This window comes from Pleurodeles waltl, chromosome 4_2 (genome assembly GCF_031143425.1).
Source record: "Pleurodeles waltl isolate 20211129_DDA chromosome 4_2, aPleWal1.hap1.20221129, whole genome shotgun sequence".
NCBI classification, from domain to species: domain Eukaryota; kingdom Metazoa; phylum Chordata; class Amphibia; order Caudata; family Salamandridae; genus Pleurodeles; species Pleurodeles waltl.
Genome location: NC_090443.1, coordinates 333184988 through 333212161, shown reverse-complemented (window position 1 = coordinate 333212161; position 27174 = coordinate 333184988). Strand labels below are relative to the sequence as shown.

Here is a 27174-nt window from a genome sequence, read left to right as displayed (position 1 = left end):
TGGAGGCATTTACAAAGAGGATTTTCTCTTTGTTCACTCTGGCCTTCAGGTTTATTAATACATAATTACTCCTGGGTAGATATTTTCATGGATTATGAGAGAAAGTAGTGGATGTCCTGCTGGCAGTCCTTGAGGAAGTACGTCAGACTTTGCAACATTTGGTCTCTGATGGTCAGGATTCTGCAAAATTCTCAATCAAGTCGGCTAGACACTACTGACTGGATAGGGCAGTCTGCACCAGTGTGGTGCTTAGGTGCCATGCCTGAATTTGCCCCACGAGCTTCTCCACCAATATTCATATCTCACTTATGGACATACCCTTTAGTGGGTGTAGGGCTTTTGAGGCAAAAACTGACTCTGCCCTTGCAAGGTTCAGTGAGAGTAAGCCGACTGCCCTTTTCTTAGGATAAGCTCCACCAACAAGACATCTTCCCCAACAACAATCCCCTTTTCATAGGTCTGGAAGGGGTTATCTGCAACGTCATAGGCAGTATTCCTTTCAACAGCAACAGATATATCAGTCCTTTATGTGACGAGGTCTGTGAACTAGTCCGCAGTTGTTCAGGTTCCCAAAGGCAATGTTCTCTTCACATTTTGCTACCTCCTTCTGCAGCCACCTCAGAACCATTAAACTTAACATTGATAACACAAAATCGACTGGTTGGTAGTTGTACCACCTTTTAACTCCCTGGATGGGTCAGCAATACCTCAGATCAATAGGTGCTGAAGACCGTGGAACAAGGTTACTCTTTACACTTCCTTTCCTTTCTTCCAGATATATCAACCATAGCACAGCATCTCCTGGAGGATCACTTGTCTATGCTCCAAGTATAAGCTTAGCTATGTAAGCCAAGGGAGCAATAAAGAGTGCTGGTTTCAGAAATGGGGACTGGTTGTCACTCTCATTACTTCATTGCTTTCTTATACCGAAAAAGAACAGAGGCCTTCTTCACATCTTAAATCTTCGCCCTCTGAACATCTTCCTAAGGAAAGATAAGTTCAAGATGGTCATTCTGGTCCAAGTTCTGTCTGCCTTCGATCCATGAGACTGGATGGTAGCACTGGACTTGCAGGACACATATTTCCATATTCCCGTCCTACAACCCCACAGATGTAACCTGCGGTTTCAGGTGGTCAGGAGCATTTTCAGTTTTCTGTGCTCCTCTTTGGCCTTACCAATGCACCTTATGTGTTCCAAAAAATGATGGTGGTAGTTGCAACCCATCTGCGGCAGTTGGGAATACCAGTCTTTTCATATCTTGATGACTGGCTACTGAAAATGGACTTGCCTCAGCAGTTCTTAACCAACTCCCGATGATGGCTAATATGTTGATATTGTTGGAGTTTTCCATCAATGCGCTGAAGTCTCACCTGACTCTTTCACAGTGACTTCATTAAAACCACCCTAGACAGGGTGCTTTTAAGAGCCATCCCTCCGATTCAACAAGGCCCAGGCATTCGGACTATGATTTTGATGTTTAAACCTATAGCCTGGGTCTCAGTAAGGTCGGGTCTAAGGCTTCTGGACCTCTTGGCCTTCTGCATCCTGCATGTGAACATCGGTGGGTGGCACATGTGGGTTCTGCAATGTTATCTGAAGTCTCAGTGGGCTCAGTACCAAGGAAATCTGTCAGATTCCAGATGTCGGGGGAAACTGTAAAGGATCTGCAGACACCTCTTCTTGCCCCACGCAGAACTGACTGTCATGTGGACCCTGTGCCAGGAGGCTCCTCTCCTCTAGAAATGGCGGATTGCACAGGACATTTCCCTGATAGCACAGCATCTGATGGGATCTTTATACTCCAGAGCAGACAAACCGAACCAACTTTGCCTTGCAAATCACAAAGAGCAGTTACACTCTAAGTTAGCACAAGGCATCTTCCATCAATGGAGGGGGAAACCTGGCTTGATCTATTCGCCAACATAGAAAAGCGCAGTGTCCAAGCTTTTGCACATTAGAATTTCAAAGGTAGTCTGTCTTCTTTAGACTATCCCTTTCTCCTACATTGGAGATCAGGACTCCTGCCCCTTTCTGCCCCTATCTCTCCTGCCCAGAGTACTCAAGAAAATCAAGTGAGACCGTGCCCAAGTTATCCTAGCAGCTCACTTTGTTAGACATGTATTGTAAGAAGGGCCAAGGAAGAAGACCACGAAGGTTGAAACGCGTTGCCCTATGTTTCTGCTTCATGAATTTTTTTTGAATAAATGAAGACCATCATATTTTTGTAAGGAGTGCCAGACTTTGATTTTTATATATTGTGTTTTTTGGAGAAATTTAAAATGGGTCCTGTGCCCATTAACTGAGCACCAACCTCGACAGGCGAGCCCTGGAAGGAACACAGGATTACCTTTGGCTGATATATATATATATATATGTTTGGCGAGCTATGGTCAGTGCTTTTATTTCCTTACTTTGTGTTTCTTTTGTGGTCCATGCTGCGAGTGTGCACGGCGATGTTCTGTTTCCCCACTCCAATGCACTCCCTGTCGATGTGATGGGGCAGGGAGCTATTATGGTGTCCGGAGCGCGGATGATGCAGGGGCCAATTTGACGTCTTCCTCGTTTTGGCATGTGTCTCTTCTCTGACTGTTTTCAAAATTTTGCTTTTCTAAGCCACTCAGTCTCACAAGGTGAGATCTGGTTGCCCTGGATACCCTTGATAACAGGAAGCATGTGTGCTGCTGTATCGCGTCTTAGTGCGTCTGTGTATGTTGTTGCCTGCTTTTCCTGGAGGCATTATGGCTAAACGTGTGGAGAAACATCACCATCCCCAGGTTTCTGAGCTGGAGGACGCTGAAGAACTCCTGCATATTTCTAAGCATGATTTTCATTCCTCGGTTAAGGAGGCCATGGATGTTGCCTTGATGGAAAAAGATCTGCCTGCTAATCATCAGAGATTGGATGAGGATGCTGATGATCAAGTTGATTGTAGAGGGCGCTATATCCAGTCTGATCAAGGTAAGGAGGTTTTGTCCAATATCATGGAGCAGTTGGGATTTCCTGCTCCGCTACTGGCTGAGGTGGACTTTTTATCACAATACAATACTTCTCCTTCTGACCGCTTGCCCTTCCAAGACGTTATTCACAATTTGCTGCTTAAGGAGTGGAGTGATATTGGTAATTCCTCATTTTCCTCACAAACAGTATCTGTTGGAAGGATATGAGGATAAAGTACCTCAACTCCTAAGGTGAACAATTTTGGCAATTGCAGCAGATAAAAAGGTGGAGTCTGCCTTGAAGCAGGCTTATGCTGCCTCTAATTATGGAATCCGTGCCAATGCTTATGCTGCATATGCCACACAAGCTCTTTTGAAAGACTTTCATGCTTTGTTTGATTGTCTTCAGGCTCATGGGGACCCTTCTGACTTGTTGGCCAATATGGAACTTTTGTCTCAGTTCTTATCTGATGTTACTTTTGACAGTCTTTGGACCACCACTGCTGCTGCTGGCACTTCAATTGTGGGCAGGCGCTCCTTGTGGTTTAAGTCTTGGAAGCTGGAATCAGGCCAGTGTTCCCTCATATGTATACTGCCTTTTTTGGGACAAAAATTGCTTGTCCCTGAACTAAATGACATGGTTGAGAAGGCTGCTGAGGAGAAGAAAAGACTTCGCTCTTTTAAACAGAAGATGGATAAGAACCAAGGGTTTCTCAGACGTGGTGCTTTTCAGACAACAGATTGTCGGCCCTTTTGAGGACGGGCCCATGGTCAGGTGGCCGCCTTCTATAATAAAGCCCGAACCTCTTCCTCCGATGCCTCTTCTGTCCAGCAGAAGAAATGACTATATGGCAGTATGGGGGTCACCTCACAGCTTTTCTTGCACAATGGAAACAGGTGGTGTCTGATGAGTGTGTTTTTTCAGTAGTGGAACATAGTTATCGGATGCAATTCAAAGATCACATTGCACCTCCACGATTCAGAGTTACTCCTTCTCCAAAGAATCCAGAGCAGTTGCGCGGTATCGAGGTGGGCATCGAGTTTCTGTTGCTGAAATGAGAAATCGTTCCGGTTCCGGAAGTTCAATAGGGTTTGGGGTTTTACTGGACCCTATTTTTGGTCCTAAAACAAGACAGTTCCTTTCACCCCATCCTCAACCTCCAGCCTCTGAACTAGTTTCTGCTTGTGGAACATTTCAGGATGGTGTCTCTACAAGCAATCATTCCTCTTCTCATGAAGGGGGATATCTGAGCCACTCTGGATCTCCAGGATGCTTACTTCCACATGCCAATACATGTGGAGAGTCAGCCGTTCCTGCGGTTTTCAGTCTTCGACCAGCACTTTCAGTTTCAAGTGCTTCCTTTCGGCTTGGCTACATCTCCCTAAGTGTTCACACAGTTATTGGCCCCTTTTGTTGCTTTCTTGCATTTGAAAGGTGTTGTCCTTTATCCTTATTTGGATGATTGGTTGCTTACTGCTCTGTCTTTTTGGAAGGCTTAACAAAATGTGCAGTTGGTGCTCGGGCCTTGATCGACTTCGGTCTCCTGGTAAATCTTCCGAAGTCTCACCTTGTTTCCTCCCAGTTGAAGATGTTCATCGGTGTTTGTCTGGATACTCAGCTGGGTGCTGCTTTTCTTCCAGATGACAGGATTCTTTCTCTTCAGATAGCAGTATTAGACTTGTTGACTCGTTCACACAGTTCTGCAAGGTGCTGGTTGAGAGTGCAAGGTCTGTTGGCAGCCTCCACTCCTGTAGTCATGTGGGTGCAGTTTCATTTGAAGCCTATTGTGAATCACATCCTCACACACTGGGATCCCAGCTCCAGGGACTACAGGGTACTGATTCCTCTCTCAGGTCATGTGACTCAGGCTCTGTCATAATGGTTGGTCAGGGACAATCTTTTGAAGGGAGTGCTTTTCCAACTTCCGCCCCCAGTTCTTTTGGCGACCGATGCCAGAAAGAGGGGTTGGGATGCAGTCCAGTGTCACCTGGAGAGGGGGGAGCCTTGGTCTCCAGGAGAGAATCATCAGTCCTCGAATTGGAGGGAACTCATGGCAGTGGTGCAGGCCTTGCTTGCTTTTCAACCATATTTGCAGGATCGGAATGTGGTGGTCAGGATGGACAACCAAGTTGCCAGGGCTTACCTCAACAGGCAAGTGGGTACGAGGTGCAGGTCCCCCAATCAGGTTGCATCCGCGATAATTACCTGGTCATACGCTCATGTTGTGCTTCTGAAGGCGGTGCACATCAGGGAGCAGTTGAATTACTGGGCGGACAGTCTCAGCAGGAACCTTCTGTCCTCTATGATGTATCACCTTGCCCAGCCCTTGTTCCTCTTGGTGTGCAGGAGGTTTCGGGTTCACTGGTTAGATCTGTTTGTGTCCCCGGACAATGCCCACTGCCCTCACTTTTGCATGGAACTTCCATTTCCCTGGCCTGGGCAGTGGATGGTCTGTCCAAACCATGGCCACAGGGGCTGCTATATGCTTTTCCTCCAATTTTTCTCTTGCCCTGAGTCCTGCAGAAAGTCAGGGTGGAACTGTCTTGTGTGATCCTCATTGGTCCTTACTGGCCCGCTGTCACTGGTTTCCCATCCTTCTGTCTCTGGCCGAATGGCAGTCTCTGGTTCTTCCTCACAAGACTTCTCCCCTTGAGGTTCCTCAGTTGATGGGCTTGATGGTATCTCAGTTATGTCTGATGGCTTGGATCTTGAACAGGTAGGTTTGGTTCAGTTAGGATGTTCTCCACAGGTTGCTTTGGATATTCAGTCTTCCCAGAAACAGTCTACCTTGAAGACTCATAAAAAGCACTGGGGGTCTTTTTCTTCTTGGTGCAGTGTCGGTTCTGAGGATCCTGCTAGTGTTGTTCCTTTTAAGAGCCTGGACTTTTTACGAGATGGTTTTTCGAAGGGTTTGGTCCCCAGCACTCTTTCAGCTCAGTGGGCGGTTATCTACGCTTGTCGCTCTTTTTTCAGATGACTTGTCTGCCTTGTCTCCCCTGGTGTTTAGATTACTTTGGGGCTTCAGGTTGCAGCGGCCTCCTGTCCAGCAGTTGGTCCCTTTGTGGGATTTGACCATTGTCCTGAAGGGCTGGCAGGGGGCACCATTTCAGCCTCTGGAAGAGGCTGATTTGACTTGGCTGTCAGCTAAAGTGTTTTTACTGGTGGCCATTACTTCAGCCAGACGGTTGGGTGAGTTGGGTGCCCTTATGGCTGTTTTTCCCTACTTGAAATTCCTCCCGGATCGGGTAGTGCTGAGGTTGTATTCTAGATTTATTCCTAAGGTTTCTTCTTTGTTTCATTTTTCACAGGAGATTGTTTTGCCTGTTTTTTCTGACTCCTCTTCACCCCTTACCTCTACCCTGGATGTCAGGAGGGCTCTTCTGATCTATTTGGATCGTACAAAACCATTCAGGTTGCCTCAGTTCCTTTTTGTTGCTTGTGGATCTGTCTCCAAGGGTTCCAATGTTTCCACTCAGACTCTAATTAGATGGATCAGGCAGGCTAACGCCCATGCTTATAGTGCTTTGGGGGAGTCCCTTCCTGATGATATCCAGGGAAGGTCCACTCAGGCAGTGTTCACTTCCTGGGCAGAGGCTGGGGGGGTTTCCCTTTTGAAGATTTGCAGGGTGGCCACTTGGTTGTCTCCTCATAGGTTCCTCATTCATTACCTTCTTTCTGTGTGTGAGGATCGTGATGTCCATTTTGGGTCTGCTGTTTTGTCTGCTGCTGCTAAGTAATTCTGTTTCCCTCAGTAAGTACAGTGTTACTCCTGTCGGGTGGAGGACAAGTCTCATTGGTTAGGACTGGGACGAGGAGGACCCCTATTCAGGGTAATGAAGATTACTGGTAAGTAACAGAACATTAACTGTTTCTAATAAATTAAAAGTTTTTTCTTTTGATTCCCCTTTATCTGGGGGGAAAAAAGCTTGGGTGATTTCTGCCACCTTGCCTGATACAGAACTCTGCTCTGCCAACAACTGTCATTAGGCGCTACTACCAGCCTACGAGATCCTCAGTGTATAAATCCACATAACATAACATAGCATGGAATGGCTGCATTTAGCTCTGGCGTGAATCACAAAGGTTCTTTTTGTTCCTTAAATTTTGTTGTCTATTAAGGTCACCTGACATAGTCCCAGAGTTATCCAACCCAATCAAGAACATATGCTCTGGCTGGATAGATCTCTACAGGTATTTACTGAAGTCCTTCTGTCTACTGATTTATATATTTTTTGTAAATGAGCGGATGCCCAGTGTAGGTCCCAAAGGGCTGGATCCTTGCTAGATTTTCAGATTATTATCTGACTATGTAAAAGAGTTACATTTAGATTCACTTTATGGGTTTCCTGAAAGTGTGGCTGTCTTGGGCCTACTTTGTTTAAGGGTCCATTTTGTTTTTAGCAGGGAGCTCTAGGGATGGAAGGGCGCAGCCTCAGTATGAGATGACCGATCTGTGTGGGGAAGTGCAAGGTGACATTCATCTTCATAAAGTGTGAGGTGACATCCATTTCAAAGGAGATGTGTGACAAAAATGTTTGCTGGTGGGTCGATTCTTATCTCAAAAGGAATTGTGAGGGAACGGGATGAATATGTGTGTCTGCGTATATGAAGTCAGTGAGAGCCTCCATGAAGAGACATAATTTGGGCATTCGGGATATGGAATCATTTGTCCATAAAATGGTAAGTGCTTTGCATTCGGTGGGGGCTCTGTGTTTATGAGCACTTATATGAGTTGATGCTAGCAACAGAGTGGATGGGGAATGAGGGTTCACTAGGTAGGGTGTGGAGATTTTGTTCCTGCGGTAAGGATGTGTTAGGGGGTTACTCTACAACTGCACTTCCTGTTTCCTAGTGTCTGTATGATTTCAGCTCTGATATATTTTTAAGGCATCTGGAGACAAACGTTCCTAGCACATGCCAGCCTTAACCAGGACTTACAGCAATATCTGGACTCCCAGCGCATTCCTGCGAGGACCTGTGGTGTCCCAAGACCTGTGCGCCAAGCTCAGCAACCGGCTGCCCAGCAGAAGATGGTGAAACAGCCGCCTGTACGGAAACGACACACCCACAGAGCGCGCCAGCCAGCCCCTCCTCCTCCAACTGACATTCAGACTGTTTCTGAAAATGACAATGACAACTTCTGGGACTTTTACGATCAACCCATTGTACCTATTTAATGAGAACACCCAGCTTTGGGTGCTTAGTTAAGAGTGGGATATGACTGAAATTGGGATAAAGATGAGAGAAGCAGTAATTGATAACAAAAGCTTTCCTTCCTACCTAACGTCCGTCCTTTCGTGGTTATAACAGATGTTTAGTTTCCTGCATCTGTACTGTACAGGTACCATTACTGGTAGTTTGAATAACTCATCGTCCTCTGCCAGCACTACCCTGGCCTCAATAAAGTATAATTTACTGCACACCTTTTTGCTGCCCTCCACAAACTGAGGAAGTGGCCTTCACACAGTCATGTAAAAAATATAATCAGCAAGGCCAGAGATATCCTGTACAATCAGATATACAGAAGTTATGAAAAACAGGGCTGATATCTGTAAATGTCAGGTGCCATTTCTCTTATGATGTGATACAACTACATATGAAGCTGGAATAAGCTAACGTGATAGGTTGATAAGGATGCTGCAAAGATCCTGGTGTAACCTACAGGTCTCAGTTTTGAATCCCAGCAAGGCCGAATTTGCTCTATTCTCTAGAGGCCCCAAAATTGAGCAGCATGAGGGTGATGATTCCTGTTAAATGTGCAGCTCCCAATTTGATTTATTGTGTGTACTATTTGATTACAAACTATTGGTATCTCATTGCTACGTAGTCTGAAAACTCTTTTGTCCAAGACCCAACTCAAGATACTCATGTAACGCTGCTGTTTGTCATCATATAAGCTGAAATTGGAAATTTGTGAAGACAATGCCTTGTAACAGGCTATCTCAAGTCTGATGTTACTTTGATTTCAATGGAATGAAAAAATATTTTTAAAAAATAAGGGCAATCAATGTTAAGTTGCGTTTTTCTCATTTACAATTGTATTCCAATTAATTCGATTGAACCAATTGTAGGAGACCATGGGCCTGAATTAGATATTGGCGGAGGGATTACTCTGTCACAAAGGTGACGGATATCTCGTTTGCTGAAATCTAAATCCCATTATAGGCAATGGGATCTAGATTTCGGTGGACGGGATATCCATCACCTTTGTGACGGAGTAATCCCTCCGCCAATAGCTAAATCAGGCCGTATCTGTTTTTTAAACTGAGGTAAATGTGCAGTAAGGACTGAGAAGAAAACAATGAGGCGAAGGGTGGCATTCAATCCTGCATTTATTATGCAGAATAAAGGGAGCCCCAGCATTGGAACTCAAAAAGGATTATATGAGTTCTTCGCGACAACAGTTTTTCCTGCAAAGAACCTGGCTGTCCACTGCTGAGAGTCAGTTTGTCTTTATTGCCAACGAGGTAATGCACACAATTCTGCCTCAAGCATCCCATACCTAAGATCCACATTTAGACAGACTTCACCTTATGCGTGGGTCGTTCTTACCTTGAATTCTTCCTGCAAGTGAGGCTCCCTGACCCAGCATCACTCAATCATATAAGCGCACGGTCTGGAAAAAGTCATAAATGAATTCAAACCATTCTAGGTAGTCAACTAGGCCACAAAGTAGTCAAAAAAGTATTTCCACATACATTGTTTCTAATCTGCCCACCATTTTGTTCGCTCAAGAGATGTTTTGGCCCATATTTATACTTTTTGACGCTAAACTGCGCTAACGCAGTTTAGCGTCAAAAAGTTTTGCGCCGTCTAACGCCATTCTGAAGCGCCATGCGGGCGCCGTATTTATGGAATGGCGTTAGACGGCGCAATCAGACCGGCGCTGCCTGGTTTGCGTGGGAAAAAACCACGTAGACCAGACAGCGCCGGCGTAGGGGGAAAATGGCGCATGGGCGTCTTAAAATGGGGCAAGTCAGGTTACGTCGAAAAAATCGTCTTAACCCGACTTGCGCCATTTTTTAACGACGCCCATCCCCCATCAACATGACTCCTATCATTGTAAAGATAGGAGTCATGCCCCCTTGCCCAATGGCCATGCCCAGGGGACTTCTGTCCCCTGGGCATGGTCATTGGGCATAGTGGCATGTAGGGGGGCACAAATAAGGCCCCCCTATGCCACCAAAAAAAAATATAAAAAATAAAAATTTATACTTACCTGAACTTACCTGAATGTCCCTGGGGTGGGTCCCTCCATCCTTGGGGGTCCTCCTGGGGTGGGCAAGGGTGGCAGGGGGGGTCCCTGGGGGCATGGTAGGGCACCTGTGGGCTCATTTTGAGCCCACAGGCCCCTTAACGCCTGCCCTGAGCAGGCGTTAAAAAGTGGCGCAAATGCGCCGTTTTTTGCCACGCCAACTCCCGGGCGTCTCTTTTGCCCGGGAGTATAAATACCACGTAAAGGCCTGGGAGTCATTTTTTAGACGGGAACGCCTCCCTTGCATATCATTAACGCAAGGAAGGGGTTCACGCTAAAAAATGATGCACATTCCGGGAACTTTGGCGCTATTCGCCTCTAACGCCATAGTATAAATATGGCGTTAGTTGGCGTTAGTTTTGCGTCGAAATTGCGTCAAAAAAAACGACGCAATTTCGGCGCAAACGGAGTATAAATATGGCCCTTTATGTGGCGATGGTTATGGCCAGAAGTTGAACATGGCAAAAAAAAAAAGGTGGGGCAGACCCATGCTAGCAAGACCCTGGCTTGGCCTGGCACCACCTACTCTCACTAGCTAGGCAAAAAGAAGATGGAGTTGCTAGCTGTACTCAACGAGTAACTTTTACGTATGTATATATTTATGCACATATTATTCGTATAGTGCAAAGCCAGCCAAAATATAGCAGAGTGCTCTACAGTTTCAATGGCACAGAGGAATCCTTACTGCTTGTCCTCTTTGGAGAAACAGATAACTCACCCACAGCATTTTCAATGTGATCAATTTGCTCCTCCCACAAAATAATGAAAAGCCCTCACATTCAATAGCAGAGGGCCTGATTTAGAGTTTGGCTGATGGGTTACTCCATCACAAACGTGACAAATATCCAGTCTACCATGTTACAAGTGCATTGTATCCTATGTCCCAGGCTCCATCCCATGTATAAAGAGCACAGTAGAAGTGGTACATTCATACCCTATGCTGTGTATGACCCGTCAAATCTTATTGTGTAAGGTCCTATTGGTAGCTACCTCCCTCTGTCTCAGGCCACCCTCAAGCACATAGACCACACATTCGAATCAGGATAGAATACACATTAGAAATGCTAATCAGAAATAGTCTGCCCAAGGATATTGCAGTGTCCAGGACTTTGGAGATCAAAACGGTGTCACAGGATCACAGGCATCGCAGGAGGGATGGTTTACAAAAATATAATAAACATTTTGTCTCTTTGACTTTTCAATTAAAATTTCAAAACGATAGTTAATAAACGTAATCACTGTTTAAAATTAAAGAATGAAATAATTTTACAGCGTCTTTTTGGTGACTTTTCCAGACAGTGCTTTCTAAAGACGCCAATTTATGTTCGAAATTCAGCATAAGCTATTTTTAAAACACAGTACAATTATTTAAATAAAAGGAAAGAATAAAGGTAATATTTCCTAGGGCAATGCAAGAAACTGAGGCCCATATTTATACATTTTGGGCCATATTTATACTCCGTTTGCGCCGAAATTGCGTCGTTTTTTTTGACGCAATTTCGACGCAAAACTAACGCCAACTAACGCCATATTTATACTATGGCGTTAGAGGCGAATAGCGCCAAAGTTCCCGGAATGTGCGTCATTTTTTAGCGTGAACCCCTTCCTTGCGTTAATGATATGCAAGGGAGGCGTTCCCGTCTAAAAAATGACTCCCAGGCCTTTACGTGGTATTTATACTCCCGGGCAAAAGAGACGCCCGGGAGTTGGCGTGGCTAAAAACGGCGCATTTGCGCCACTTTTTAACGCCTGCTCAGGGCAGGCGTTAAGGGGCCTGTGGGCTCAAAATGAGCCCACAGGTGCCCTCCCATGCCCCCAGGGACCCCCCCTGCCACCCTTGCCCACCCCAGGAGGACCCCCAAGGATGGAGGGACCCACCCCAGGGACATTCAGGTAAGTTCAGGTAAGTATAATTTTTTATTTTTTATATTTTTTTTTGGTGGCATAGGGGGGCCTTATTTGTGCCCCCCTACATGCCACTATGCCCAATGACCATGCCCAGGGGACAGAAGTCCCCTGGGCATGGCCATTGGGCAAGGGGGCATGACTCCTATCTTTACAATGATAGGAGTCATGTTGATGGGGGATGGGCGTCGTTAAAAAATGGCGCAAGTCGGGTTAAGACGATTTTTTCGACGTAACCTGACTTGCCCCATTTTAAGACGCCCATGCGCCATTTTCCCCCTACGCCGGCGCTGTCTGGTCTACGTGGTTTTTTCCCACGCAAACCAGGCAGCGCCGGTCTGATTGCGCCGTCTAACGCCATTCCATAAATACGGCGCCCGCTTGGCGCTTCAGAATGGCGTTAGACGGCGCAAAACTTTTTGACGCTAAACTGCGTTAGCGCAGTTTAGCGTCGAAAAGTATAAATATGGGCCTTTTTGTGCCACATTTGCGTCATTTTTTGATGCAAAATTGGCGCAAACTTAGAAAATACAATTGTATTTTGTAAGTTTGCGGCGCTAAAAAAGTATAAATATGGTCCTGAGTCTTTTCAGCTGGGAGTCTCTTGGTTCTCCTGAATTTAAACAGCAGTTCCCTCAAAACCAAAATTCACTAGGGAATAGACTCACCTTTTATTTTTCACCATCAGAGTGGTTTCACTGTACATGCTATGCGACTGGAAACAACAGTCGACATTTTAAAATGAAATAATGCCCCTCAAGTGGTTGTGAAGCAGCATAAGGATATGTTTTGTCTTTAAATTAAAATACTTTGCATCCTGTGACAGCGAGGAACGTAATGAGGTTGTTGTGGTTGTTGACGCGATGCATTACGTTGGTCCTACATGCTCAATTACTATGAGTCTGTTGAATTCAAGACATGCTAGGGAAACCGGAAGTCTCAAACAGCTGGTGCCTGGAAGATCATGTGTTGGGAAGCCCAGACCACAGTGTAGATTTCAGTGGTGGAACAAGCCAACTTTATTATTTTGCAGATCTGTTTTTGATTCTCAGCCGCAAGTGATAAGCACCATTGACACCTCTGTAATGACGTTAAGTGCACACATGCCAGGAATTATTTTTTAGAACAAGCGGTTAGAAGTACCAAGCGCAACAATACCTCTCTGGGATTGTTCCAAAGGCAGCGAAGGCCTTTCATAAGAAGCTGTACAAGCGAGTGTTGTACAACCATGTATTATGTTCATTAATTGCATTCAGAAGCAGGCAGACTCACATTTGCTACAGTTGTTTCAGGTGACACAGCAGGCTCGGAGTGAGGTTCAGCGTAATTGAGGGGCATATTTATACTCCGTTTGCGCCGAAATCGCGTCGTTTTTTTTGACGCAATTTCGACGCAAAACTAACTCCATATTTATACTTTGGCGTTAGACGCGTCTAGCGCCAAAGTCCATGGAGTTAGCGTCATTTTTTTGCATGAACACCTTCCTTGCGTTAATGAGATGCAAGGTAGGCGTTCCCGTCTAAAAAAATGACTCCCAGGCATGTGCGTGGTATTTATACTCCCGGGCAAAAATCACGCCCGGGAGTGGGCGGGGCAAAAAAACCCGCATTTGCGCCGGATTTTAACGCCTGGGTCAGGGCAGGCGTTAAGGGACCTGTGGGCTCAGAATGAGCCCAGAGGTGCCCTCCCCTGCCCCCAGGGACACCCCCTGCCACCCTTGCCCACCCCAGGAGGACACCCAAGGATGGAGGGACCCACCCCAGGGACATTAAGGTAAGTTCAGGTAAGTATTTTTTTTATTTTTTTTTGTGGCATAGGGGGGCCTGATTTGTGCCCCCCTACATGCCACTATGCCCAATGACCATGCCCAGGGGACAGAAGTCCCCTGGGCATGGCCATTGGGCAAGGGGGCATGACTCCTGTCTTTGCTAAGACAGGAGTCATGTTAATGGGGGATGGGCGTCGTAAAAAAATGGCGCAAATCAGGTTAAGGCGATTTTTTGGACTCAACCTGACTTGCCCCATTTTGAGACGCCCATACGCCATTTTCCCCTACGCCGGCGCTGCCTGGTGTACGTGGTTTTTTTCCACGCACACCAGGCAGCGCCGGTCGGCTAACGCCGGCTAACGCCATTCTATAAATACGGCGCCCGCATGGCACTTCAGAATGGCGTTAGACGGCGCTAATTTTTTTGACGCTAAACTGCGTTAGCGCAGTTTAGCGTCAAAAAGTATAAATATGGCCCTCAGTACGTGTGGCAGAGTTGCTGCTGAGAGCTTACACTGGCTTTGCAGATGTTTTAAGCAGAAGTCATCAGAAGACTCACAAATGGAAAATCGAAAGGAAGGTGTTAGCGTGGTATTTGTCAAAGTAAGGGGAGTGCACATAGTGAACTGCTTCTTGCCACAAACAAAAGAAGTTCAAACTAACTCAGGTATCTTCACTGCCTGTCCCTCCTCAGTGTTGTGTGGCTATATTTGTATGAGATGTTTACCTACGTTTTTTCCCCTTTGAATCGGATAATTTGTAAGATCCATCAATCCTGCATGACATGGGTTCTTATAGCTCCAAAATGGTATGGTAAGCATGCCTCTCACACATTTTATACTTCAATACATTTCTTCAAACTACTCCACCTGTCAGACTTGATGAGCCTTCAAAAGGGCCTATTTCTACATTCCGATCCAAGGTCTTTCAGTCTAGTGATTGGCAAAACAAGATCCCAGACTATGGTTATCCAATGGAGGCGAGACAGCCAAGGTCTATGGCGCCTTGTGTGGCAAAATAGAAACGATTTGCACACTACTGTGTTTCTGTTTATCAGGACTCTGTGAAAGCATCAGCCAAGATCATTGTTAAAAATCGTCTTACCCTACAGAAGGGCATTAAGCAGCTATTATTGCTTTCTTACAAAACAATTTGTATCAATGTTTAAGATCCTGTTTCTAAAGGCTGGGAAAATTATTATTCCTCTCAGGTTGCTTTCACTTTCTACTTATGTCCTTAATATTGTTTTTATATGATTGAGCTCACAGTTTGAATGTTACATTTAGGTACTCTGCAGCAGCTGCCATGGAAAGTTGTTTTAGTAGCTTTGGCTTAGATACCCAGAGTCAGTGAGTTGCAGACCATTATTGATGGCGAGTCACAGGCACACAAGGACAGGTTGGTACTACACAGCCATCCATGTTTCCTACCAATGACAGTCTCTCCTGATATCATCCGGTCCATGGAAATACCGAACTTGTACTAATCTACCAAATGTGCCCGAGAGGTAATTACATACAGTTGATATGATGTTAGACAAGCCCCAGCCACAGCAGGGCAAATCCATTTCTGAGGCTGCCATTGCGTAGGTGAACTGTTACATACATTCCGGTTTGTTAGCCAAGGCTAAGCAAATACTTCAAGCTACATTCCAAGGAGCGGCAATGGCTTTTCTATGGGCCATGATAAATATACATATTTTGTCTTTGATGCCACCAAACTGGTCTTCATGAGAGAAGTCTACCGTTACATACCTACCTCATAAATTAGCCTTAGTCTGTATTTTCTCAAGGATATATTACCGGAACATAACATACAAGAGTCAGTCAAACAGGGTAAGTTCAATGTGTTTTTATTGAATTTCCATCCCAGAATGTTCCCCGGGCTGGCTTGATTCTTTCTTTGCATATCTCTACAGTTCTTTATATTTTTCTGTACAGCTACACAAACATGTTAAAAAAATAACATTTAAAACACTAATAAAAACAAACAAGCCCCGTCATAAAGTCTAATGTTATTAAGTAATCTATAATGGCTATAAAAAGAGGCAATTAGATCAAGTTGGTTGAGCAAGAAAAGAAAAAACATGAATGTGCAAAGTTCATGCATGCACATTGTTAAAATATAATCACATATTGTCTTATTTTACCACTTGTCTCAGTTTATGACACACAGCTTTCTCAAACTTAACGTATAAAATCAGATATAAAATTAATTTTTCCATCATTGGTATTCCAGTGGGATTTCGAAATCTTTTTTGGCAAAAATGAATGCAAATGTGGGCTATTTTTCCAGTGGAGCAGAAGTCAGTCTCTTCCTTTTTTGGAACATGAAGCAGTGGTCTACATAGAACTTTTTCAACTTCGTCCTTCCAAATGTTCAATGTCTCTGTTTGCTGATATACAACATATTAAGGCCCATAGTTATACTTTTTTGCGCCACATTTGTGCCATTTTTTGCCGCAAAAGTGGCACAAACCTACAAAATATAATTGTATTTTGTAAGTTTTCACCTCTTTTGCGTCACAAAAAAGTATGAATATGGGCCTAAGTTTGTTATCTTCTGAATTTTATTGGGTTTTCAAAAATCGTCGTTGCTGGGGTGCAAATGAAAATTACTGATCTAAGGTACTTTTCCCGTAGTGTCTGCTGCTGGGGCCATGCTTAACAGTTGATATACTCATTCTCTTTGTGGGTTTTCTTGTTCTCTAGTTGGCCTAAAGGTAATAACTTCTCCCACCTTTGTAATCCAACCAGTGTTTTTTGTGGCTCTGCCATCAAGCTCTGTTAACTCCTGCTGTAAGATGAGCATTCGGCTCGGGTCGCGGCCGCAGGAGCAGGACGTGCCACGCCCCTGCCATTTCCTATTTTTCTCGAGGCCCCAAATTGGGCATGGGGCCTCGTCATGTTCAGGGCACAGCGCGCCCCTGCTAGTTTGTACCTCCCTCACACTCCTTCAGCCCCACTTACCTTCTGCTTCTTTTTCATTGTTCTTTTCTGTTTTCCTCGTTTCTTCCTGAATTTATGCCTTTCTTTCATGTCCATGATCCATTCTCTTTCCCAGCATGCCTTCATTCTCCCTGCATGCCTTAGGAACCTTACTTAACATGGTGACTTTTTCTATAGGTTTCTATGCTATGTTCCCAATCCAATATGGTGTCTTTTACTTCCTGCCGGTCACTTCCTGTTCTTTGGGTTTATAAGGTGTGTGATTCCTGTTTTCTTTGCACTGCAACACTTCCTTTGGGTGGTGATCTTCGCTCCTGTTCTTCTGCGTCAGTTATATGTTTTCTGAGCCTGTTCCAGCTTTTTCATTGTCATTTTTTTTGTCTTCTGTTCAGATTTACTTTTTACTTTTTGTTTTTGTTCCAGGAGTTCCTGTTTGAAGTTTTTTCCCCTTTTTGAGTTTTTTCCCTCGGGAACTCCTTCTGGAGGGCACGGACTGCCTTTGGCGTGCCCTCCATCAGCAGCACTATGGCTACCAGAAAGGGTCACCCCTGCTTGGGTCAAGGCAGCACCTATAGGAACCAAGATCTCGCCACATTTCCAGTGGGTCCCAGACATAGACAACGAGTAGGTCGTGACACCTGCACTTTCTCCCACTACAGGTCAATCAGATGTGGTATAGTAGCCACAGTTCTATTTGTCCCATAATACATCAATCCTTTGTGGTATTAGTGATATAACTAACAAAGAGATGCATGTTAACAATTGTAAGATGCTCACCACCTCTAATAAAGGTATTTTCATTCTGATCTTACATGGTGTTGAGTAGGATAGTTTTCGGAGCTGGTAGGGTAGGCTACTTTAGTTCAGAGAGAGTGTTTCACAGAATGGGGTCTGCTAATGAGAAGGCTCTTCCTCCCATAGATTTAATTTGGCATGGCTCTGAGATGCAAGGACAGTAGGCCACAATGGAGATAACACCTATACATCCAGCAAACCAATTTGAATATTATTCTGTCTGCGGTTGGAATGTGATGTAATGACGTGGTCTGCTTAAGAACACCAATGGTTTGCACAGTTGTCGTTCAAACTCTCTAGCTGTGTTATTACATTTTTCAGAAATCAGACCTAAAAACTGTTGAAGTAGCAAATGTAAAAGTTGATAGTTGTCCCACAACATGGGCTAATAGATTAAGGGAAAGTAGGTGAAAATTGCTTTCAGTTCTCCCAGTTGATGGACACAGTTTCTCACTGCCTCACCTTTCTGAGCTTCTAAAGTGCATCCCACTATTAAGCGCAAACCTAGGTTTTTAACAGTAGTGTACAAGCCTGATGCTTGGTTTAGCAGAGGTAGAAGCAACTGTGCTCTAAGGTCACCTACGGCTTTACATCCAAATATGATAAACTTTATCTTGATAATTTTCAGCTGAAGCTCACTCTAATACATTCATATTTAAATCTTGCCTAGTAGGTTCTGCTGAGGATTGATGAAATTAAAGTAATCCTTACCGATCCAGATATACACGTGTGTCATCTGCATAGGACTGTGCTTGCACATCAGATGCAGTGAATTGATGGGTTTTGTAGCTATTAAGCAGGACTGGTGACAGAGGCAAGCACTCTGGGACTCCATATTCAGGGGAAAGCGGCAAAGACAAATATGGCCCAACATATACTCTTTGAGATTGATTTTACAGAATGGCCTTAACCACCTCATAGCCACCTAACAACCTCCACTGCGTTAGTGACTCTGATTCACAACACCGAAGGCTGCATATGATCAGGGGGCAGCCTGCTTTTTCTTCACCCATATCGGGGTGTCATCCCAGAATCCTTGCAATGCATGGAGTCACTACATGCTCGAAACCCAAACTGAAAGATAGAAAGCTAGCTCTGTCCATATGTTTTTGGAGCTGAAAGTCCACGATTTTCTTTATAACTTTCAACATGACTGAAAGATTAGTAATATGTATAAAGTTGATGATTTTAGGTGGATCAAAGTTTCGCTTTTTTGAGTAGACTTATAATGACTCCATCACTTAGGCTTAGGGTTACATAGCCTTCATAAAATGATTTGCAAACAAGCCTCACTGGGAGGCTCAAAATCAGAAATGGTCCTCCTCAGAAAACTTAGGCCCATATTTATACTTTTTGACGCTAAACTGCGCTAACGCAGTTTAGCGTCAAAAAGTTTTGCGCCGGCTAACGCCATTCTGAAGCGCCATGCGGGCGCCGTATTTATTGAATGGCGTTAGCCGGCGCAAGCAGACCGGCGCTGCCTGGTGTGCGCGAGAAAAACCACGTACACCAGGCAGCGCCGGCGTAGGGGGAAAATGGCGCATGGGCGTCTTAAAATGGGGCAAGTCAGGTTACGTCGAAAAAATCGTCGTAACCCGACTTGCGCCATTTATTTTCGACGCCCATCCCCCATCAACATGACTCCTATCATTGTAAAGATAGGAGTCATGCCCCCTTGCCCAATGGCCATGCCCAGGGGACTTCTGTCCCCTGGGCATGGTCATTGGGCATAGTGGCATGTAGGGGGGCACAAATCAGGCCCCCCTATGCCAAAAAAAATTATTAAAAAAAAATAAAAAAATACTTACCTGAATGTCCCTGGGGTGGGTCCCTCCAGCCTTGGGTGTCCTCCTGGGGTGGGCAAGGGTGGCAGGGGGGGTCCCTGGGGGCAGGGGAGGGCACTCTGGGCTCATTTTGAGCCCACTTGTCCCTTAACGCCATGCCTGACCCAGGCGTTAAAAAGCGGCGCAAATGCGCCGTTTTTAGCCACGCCCACTCCCGGGCGTCTCTTTTGCCCGGGAGTATAAATACCACGTAAAGGCCTGGGAGTCATTTTTTAGACGGGAACGCCTCCCTTGCATATCATTAACGCAAGGAAGGGGTTCACGCTAAAAAATGACGCACATTCCGGGAACTTTGGCGCTATTCGCCTCTAACGCCATAGTATAAATATGGCGTTAGTTGGCGTTAGTTTAGCGTCGAATTTGCGTCGAAAAAAACGACGCAAATTCGGCGCAAACGGAGTATAAATACGGCCCTTACTGTGAAAAGTTCCATGAATGCGCTGGTGGGCTTGAGTAGTAGTTTAGGAGCAACCAACTTTCAGCATTTAGTAGGTGCTCCCTGCATTAGACGAAATAATGTTTTTCACAGTTTTCCCTCTTGAACTCAAAATCTTGTATTTATTTCCGCTGATGTACATATATCAGCTTTCGTCTGAGAAGTAGTCGTAATGTAAGAAAGAAGCCTGCTCCAAATAGTCTTATTAATTGAGATTCTCTTACTGACTGTTTCTGGCTTTGTTGTTATCTTGTGTATTTGTATAGATGCCTGTAAACGTTATCCCACATAGCACTCTTTCAACGGATTAATTGTCAATAAAGAAAGAAGAGAGTTGTTTTCAGAAGGTGACCAAAGGAGCAAAAGAGGCAAATGTTGCGTGCGTGAGAGGCGGTTTCTCGAGATAAAGTTCAAGTTCTTTTTGAGTCTCAGTGACAAATATCACAGAAGTGAGAAGATGGTTTCAGTGATCAGAGAAGAGTCACAGAGTTGAAAGTGTTGCTTGAGGAAAAGAGTTTTGTGGACAAGAAGGGTCACAGGACGTAGTGGTGGGCTACTGACTATGTCACAGGAAAGGGGTGTTTTATTGATCAAAGGGACATGTGGTGTAAAGTCACATGGCAGGAGAGTTTTGGTCAATTTTGGGTCACAGAAGAAAATGCTGGGGTTTGGGAGTCAGGGTCACTGGGTGAGAGATATCACATAAGAGGGGATGGATTACACTGATTGGGGATGGTCACAGAGTAATAATTACCACAGGAGGGAAGAATGGGTCTTGGTGTAGAACAGGTCTGGAAGGAGAGATGGGTTTTTGGGGTTCAAAGAGGTGACAAGTTGAAAAGTGTTAGAAAACAGAAAGATTTCACTGGGGATACGCAGGGCCAAACAGCAATATCATACACAGGAATGAGGGAAGGGTTAGGGGGGAGGCAGTGCTAGCTATCACGGTAGGGAAGCTGAGATTGTGTTTAGGAGAGAAAATAGAATCACAGGGCTCTGGAACATAAAATGAGGCATATCTTATTTTCAACCTGTACAAATGAAACCGTGTTACTTTTTTTATTCTATTTTCTCTTCAAAGTAAGGTGCATTAGGTCCCTCGCTTAGTCTCCATTTTAGATTCTATGTTTTGGCTTCACTTATTTTTCTAATGGTGACTTTTTTTTTTACATGTTTTCACATTAAAACAAGATTGTGGTGTACATGCAGTTAATTCCTAGTAAGCATTGTCGCCCTGTAATCTGAACATTTAGTTCCAGGGCTGTACATAGAACACAATGTCCTTGTCATCTTTCGGATAGGGGCAAGATGTTATTTTGGAACCAAAAGGTGTCTGTTGAGGCTGGAAAAAAGGTTCCATTAAGGAAGCACTGCTGGGGGCGTGGTCTGGCCGCAGACGAAGATGGACGCTTGCTAAGGGTGCTCCGCGCACCGGAGGCCTGGGACGGTGGTGGCAGAGCCAGTAGAGCCGGAGAGAGGAGACCTGCACATCGCTGCTTTCCTCCAGAGTGGGGGCGGAGGCATCGTGGACCCTCATCTTACTTGACACTGCTCCCGCTGCCCGGGGCTGATCGGACAATCGTTGGGCAGATTCCGGGCCTAGTGCCCAGAGTGGAGTAGGGGGCTCAATTTCTGGCTTGAGCCCGGGTGGCTGGCCCCTCCTGCTGTTGATCCGCTGAGGAAGGGGAGGAGGGGGTGGCAGCTGAGCGAGGGGTGGCGGGGGTGCTCCTTCCTCTTCCCCCTCAGGCTCCCCCCGCATAGACGTGAAGAAGCTGCTAGGTGGTGTCGCACGGTGGATGGGTCCCACTATGGTCTGACCCCCAGTTCCACTAACCCACCCTCCCATGGATTGCCTACACACCCAGAGCCCTGAGCAGTGGTGGATTGTGGGCTCCGGGCATTGCCTAGAAGGGGCCCTGGACCGGAGCCTTGGGCCCTCCCCTTCTTCCCTGCTGCCATTCCCACGTGGTACTGGGGGAGAAGCAAGCACCTTTGCCTACTAACAGTGCTTGAACCTGGGGCTCACCTGCGGCGTTTGGCCTGTTTCACCCACTGTCTACCGCTGCTTCGCTTGATGAGGCGCCTTCAGGTGAAGGGGACCCGCTCCAGCGCGTCATGGCCTTGTTTTTCTTTTCTTGATTGAGAGCCCAGTGTCCAGAGACCTTTGCGTGCTCTACCTCACAGACCCCGGATCAGGGAGCAGAGACCGGGACGGCAGCTTGAACTCTTGGACGTGACTCTCTGGGGGCCCTCCTCTAACCCTGACACCTCCTGCTGCTATGTTCTGACCTGTGGCGCAGGAGCGGGGGTTCTCTCCGCCATCGTGCTCTTCACCTCAGCAGCACCTATAGTCTCACCTCCACCCATGAGGGGGGCGCCCTCCTTCTCCCGGCAGTTTCGCTATGAGACACCCATGCCTGGGGCAAGTCAACTGGCAACCCAGCCCACCAATTTCTCTTCTCGGAGGCCCTCACCCATCACCGGAATACACCAGTGACCCCCAGCACCTCTGGTATCCAACCTGCAAGAAACCACACAGACACCTAAAACAGATTTTTCCATGGAACCCATTGTACAGGAAACCACTGCGGTCGGCAGGAGGCTGGAGGGCATGGATATCAGAATCTCAGACGAGGCAGCGGAGTCCAGGTCCATCCGTACTGACATTGCCAGTTTCCAAGACAAGGTGACCGATATTGATTGACGCCTCTCCCTCATGGAAAAAAAACTTAACTCATCACGCAACAGGGACCGCAAGCTGCAGTATCTCCGGGACAATCTCATGGACCTCGAGGATCCAAGCTGCAGGAATAATGTCTGCTTCTTCGGGTTTCCAGAATGGGTGGAGGGTAGTGATGTCAAAGCCTTCCTCATTAACAAAACCCCTGCTATCACAGGCCTGCATTCCCCCCCCTTTGGAGCTTCAAAGGGCACATCGACTAGGTCCTATGCGCAAAGACCAGGAGGACAGACTTCACCATATCATTGCCTGCTTTCTTCACCATGACCAAGTCCTACAACTACTGACCGCTGTTTGCGCTCATGGGTCCTATATGTATGAGGGTCTGGAGCTGCGAATGGCCCCTGATTTCTCCTGTGATACAAACGAAAAGCGGAGGGCATTCCTGGCGCTGCAACCCCAACTTCACCAATTGGACATTAAGGCCCATATTTTTACTTGGTTTGAGCTGAATTAGCATCAATATTTTAATGCTAATTCAGCGCAAACCTAACTCCATATTTATACTTTGGCGCGAGACACGTCTAGCTCCAAAGTTATGGGGTTAGCGTTGTTTTCTGAACGTGAAAACCTTCCTTGCATCAATGAGATGCAAGGTAGGCATTCCCGTCCAGAAAAGGACGATATGGCCGTAGCGCCTTATTTATCATCCGTGCTGAAATCCAGCACGGGGATAGGGGCCTTAAATAATGGCGCTAAGCTTGCTTAGTGCCATTATTATTACTGCATGGGTATGGAAAGGCGTTAGGGGACCTGTAGGCATCTTTCCATGGTCAGAGACCATGGAAAGAACACACAGTTGCCCTTCCCTGGCCCTAGGGACACCCCCACCCACACCAGAGGGACACCACAGGATGGGGGACCCATCCCAGGTAAGTCCCGGTAAGTATTTTATTATTTGTTTTCACGCCCGCGGGCCCTGACTTGGGGTCCCCTCCATGGCGCTGGCCCCAATGGCCATTCCCAGGGGACATTTGTCCCCTGGGCATGGCCATTGGGGTGGTGGACATGGCTCCTGTCTTTACTAAAACAGGAGCCATGTCAAGGTAGGTTGTGCGCCAGAAAATGGCGCTACACTGCTTAGAGGCATTTTTTGCCTCTAAACAGTGTAGCGCCATAATTTGATGCACAAGTTCCGGTTTCCCCTACACCTCCCCCACCCTGTTTGCGTCCTTTACAGGCTTCAGTCTCCTAAGAGAGGCAGACCTACCGAACGACCTCCCCGATCGCATGAGGACAGGGAAATGGCGCTCCAGGCGTTGGCGGCTGTCACCCATGAACATGGCAAGGACAAATCTAGATTCCCGCTGAAGCCCATGTCTGCAGAGGACTGAGAGATATCCCCACCAGAACTCGACCACGTGGCTGCAGCAACATCCAAGGAGAGACCCCCTCCCCTTCCCGTCATCCCTCTGGACTGGATAAGTATACCACAACCGGACATTTGGCGTTGCTGTCAAGCGAACCTGTGACCGTGGTTATTTCTTGTCTTCAGGCAGCTTGGTTTTCTATATACTGTTACTATTTTTGTTGGTTCTGACAGGATCACAAATTATGACACATGATACCTACTCTCTCATCCATGTTGGGATGCTGATCATTACTTCTTATGCGTTGTTGCAATCTCCTCAGGAACTCCATGGCCACACTCTAGCGCCTTCCGACCCCCCCATAACGAGGTCCGCCTTCATCATGGTCCTAAGGGGTGTAGACTCTTATTAACCTGCCCTGTGGGAATCTGCTATCAATGGAGCCTGGGAGCTTTGCCCCCATACTTAAACCCCTATGTTATCTCTGCCCTGGGTCCCCTTGTTCTTCACAGCGTACTGCATACTCCAGACCCTCGCTGCTGCAGCATGATCTTGTCACACCTCCGATCTCATAACCTGCTTCCCCCTCACTACTGGCCCTACAACATGCCATATAGGGCAATGGCCTCAGAGATCTGTTGATCTTCTACACCCGACGAATACTCATCACAAGCTGAGACAGGGAATCGCTGTCGTCCCCCCCCCCCACCTGTGAGCAGAGCCCCGCCTCACTACTGGCCCTACCACATGCCATATAGGGCAATTGCCTCGGAGATCTGTTGATCTTCTACACCCCGACAAATACTCCTCACCAGCTGAGACATGGAATCCCTGTCACCTCCCCGGCCCATGAGCGGAGCCCCTCCTTCTTCTTATCCCCTCCCGTGGCCACTGCAGCGCCTTGCCCACTACGCATGTTGCCCGCACTCATCCCCGCTCCCCCCCTAATCGTTCCCTCTGCGCTCGCATTCAACCAAACCAATCACTCCAGCTATCCTGATATACTGGTATGGTCTATACTGTTGCATCTGCCCCTCCCCCCCCTTTTATCAAACAGGGGCTTCCGCAAGTTTAGGTCTGCAGTTTACAGATCCCCACCGGCACCAGAGCTTTCCCTTCACTCCAGAACTATCTTTGTGTCACCCCTCCCCCTTGTCCTCCCCTACCCTTCCTGCCGGTACACCCTTACCTTCACAGCCCCTGTTCACCTGTGTTCATCCTAAACCTTCCCCCGACCGGCCCACCACACCACATCCTACACCGCTACCACACCAAGGAGTGCCCACTCTGCCCCTCACTGTCGACTGTATTAGCTTGCCCCCTTAGGGACCAAGGGACCCCACCCCAAGTGCTCTTCATTTGCTATTGCATCCACTCCCCCTCCCGGATCTCACACTTTGTAGGCCCATACTGGTACCTTTCTTTAAGCTACAGACGACTCACCTCATTGACCGGATGTCACAGAACAATCCCACAAGCTCCCCCTCCAACTTGACCGCTATCTCGTTGAATGTTCACGGCCTCACTCACTCTATCAAAAGGAAGAAGATACTGGCCTATCTGCAGTCCCAGAGGCAGTTATTGCCCTGCTGCAGGAGACATATCTATCCCAACTCGAATCTGATATGCTGCGCCGCGATTGTGTGGGATGATCGATCCATAGCAGTTGTCCACGCGCCTCCGCGCCTGCCCCAACTCAGAATTGCGGCGTCGCCATCCTCTTTTGGAAGTCTTTACCCCTCACTATCTTGAAAACGTGTTCGGATACCCAGGGTCGCTACATGTTAGCCAAAGTCAAGATAGCAGACAGGGTTCTATGTCTAGGCTCGATCTATGCCCCCACTGGTAGTAAGCGTTTTTTTTTCTTTCTCTCAAACGCCTTCTCACTAAAATCAGAGCCTCACATTACCTTCTTGTGGGGGGGGAATAGGAGCCTTGCTCCTCATCCGTTCCTTGACCACACGGGTCCCTTAGATCACTCCAACCAGGCAGACAGAGACCTCTTTCACAACATCTGAGCTAACCATGGCTTAACTGGCCCATGGCACCTAGCCCATCCGCGGGGAAGGGAATATTCCTTCATCTCAAAGGTACACAGCTCCCAGTCCAGGGCTCATTACTTCTTGACATCCCATGGGATGGTGGCGCTACCCGGCAACTCCCGTCTCCTGGCGGCTGCACTCTCAGGCCACTCTCCAGTGCTCCTCACTTTGGACCTGGGGCTACCTCCCCGGGATGCAAACCATTGCGATTGAATGTTTCCCGCTACCGTATTCCCCAAGGCAAAACTCAACTACGGCCCACGTCTCCACATATCTCGTCGTTAATAAGGGCTCTGTTTCCTCCCCTAGAATGCTGTGGGCAGCCGTGAAAGTGATCCTCCGGTGCCAATTGAGAGACGTAGCCCTCGCCAATGCCTGACAAAGCTCCCAACAAATAGACCTTGAAGCACAGATATCGAACTACACGCACACATAGACCACAGATCCCTCTCCACTCAATCTCCAAAAACTGGAACAGGCCAAGATGGAACTTAACACCCTTTACACCTCTAAGGCTGAATATGCTCTCCAGAGACTCAGAGGGTGCCATTATGAACATGGGGAGAAGGAAGGCCGCCTTCTGGCGGAGCAGCTGCACCAACAGGAAGCAGTGCTTGCCATCCCGGCTATACAAACTGCTACCGGCATCATTATCACCCGCCCCCAGGACATTGTCCGTGAGTTCACTGCATTTCTAGCAGATCTGTGCCTGCCTACATTTGCAGAGAAAGGCAGAGACTTACTGCAGGGTGAGATCAGTAAGGAGGAAATTGCACAGGCCATTACCAAACTTTCATGCCACAAAGCGCCGGGTGAGGATGGATTTCTAGTGGAATTTTACAATATAATTGTATTTTGTAAGTTTTCACCTCTTTTGCGTCACAAAAAAGTATGAATATGGGCCTAAGTTTGTTATCTTCTGAATTTTATTGGGTTTTCAAAAATCGTCGTTGCTGGGGTGCAAATGAAAATTACTGATCTAAGGTACTTTTCCCGTAGTGTCTGCTGCTGGGGCCATGCTTAACAGTTGATATACTCATTCTCTTTGTGGGTTTTCTTGTTCTCTAGTTGGCCTAAAGGTAATAACTTCTCCCACCTTTGTAATCCAACCAGTGTTTTTTGTGGCTCTGCCATCAAGCTCTGTTAACTCCTGCTGTAAGATGAGCATTCGGCTCGGGTCGCGGCCGCAGGAG

At 46.7% G+C, this 27174-nt stretch overlaps 1 protein-coding gene across 1 annotated transcript in view; it reads left to right on the top strand.

Moving 5' to 3' along the window:
* CIMIP4 (ciliary microtubule inner protein 4) overlaps positions 1-8928 on the top strand; it is a 74666-nt gene extending 65738 nt beyond the window's left edge. The window contains exon 6 of the mRNA XM_069231351.1: positions 7826-8928. Coding sequence (XP_069087452.1) covers positions 7826-8115 — 290 coding nt within the window. The 3' untranslated portion in view covers positions 8116-8928. The remainder of the gene's footprint in view (positions 1-7825) is intronic.
* Positions 8929-27174: the final 18246 nt, after the last annotated feature.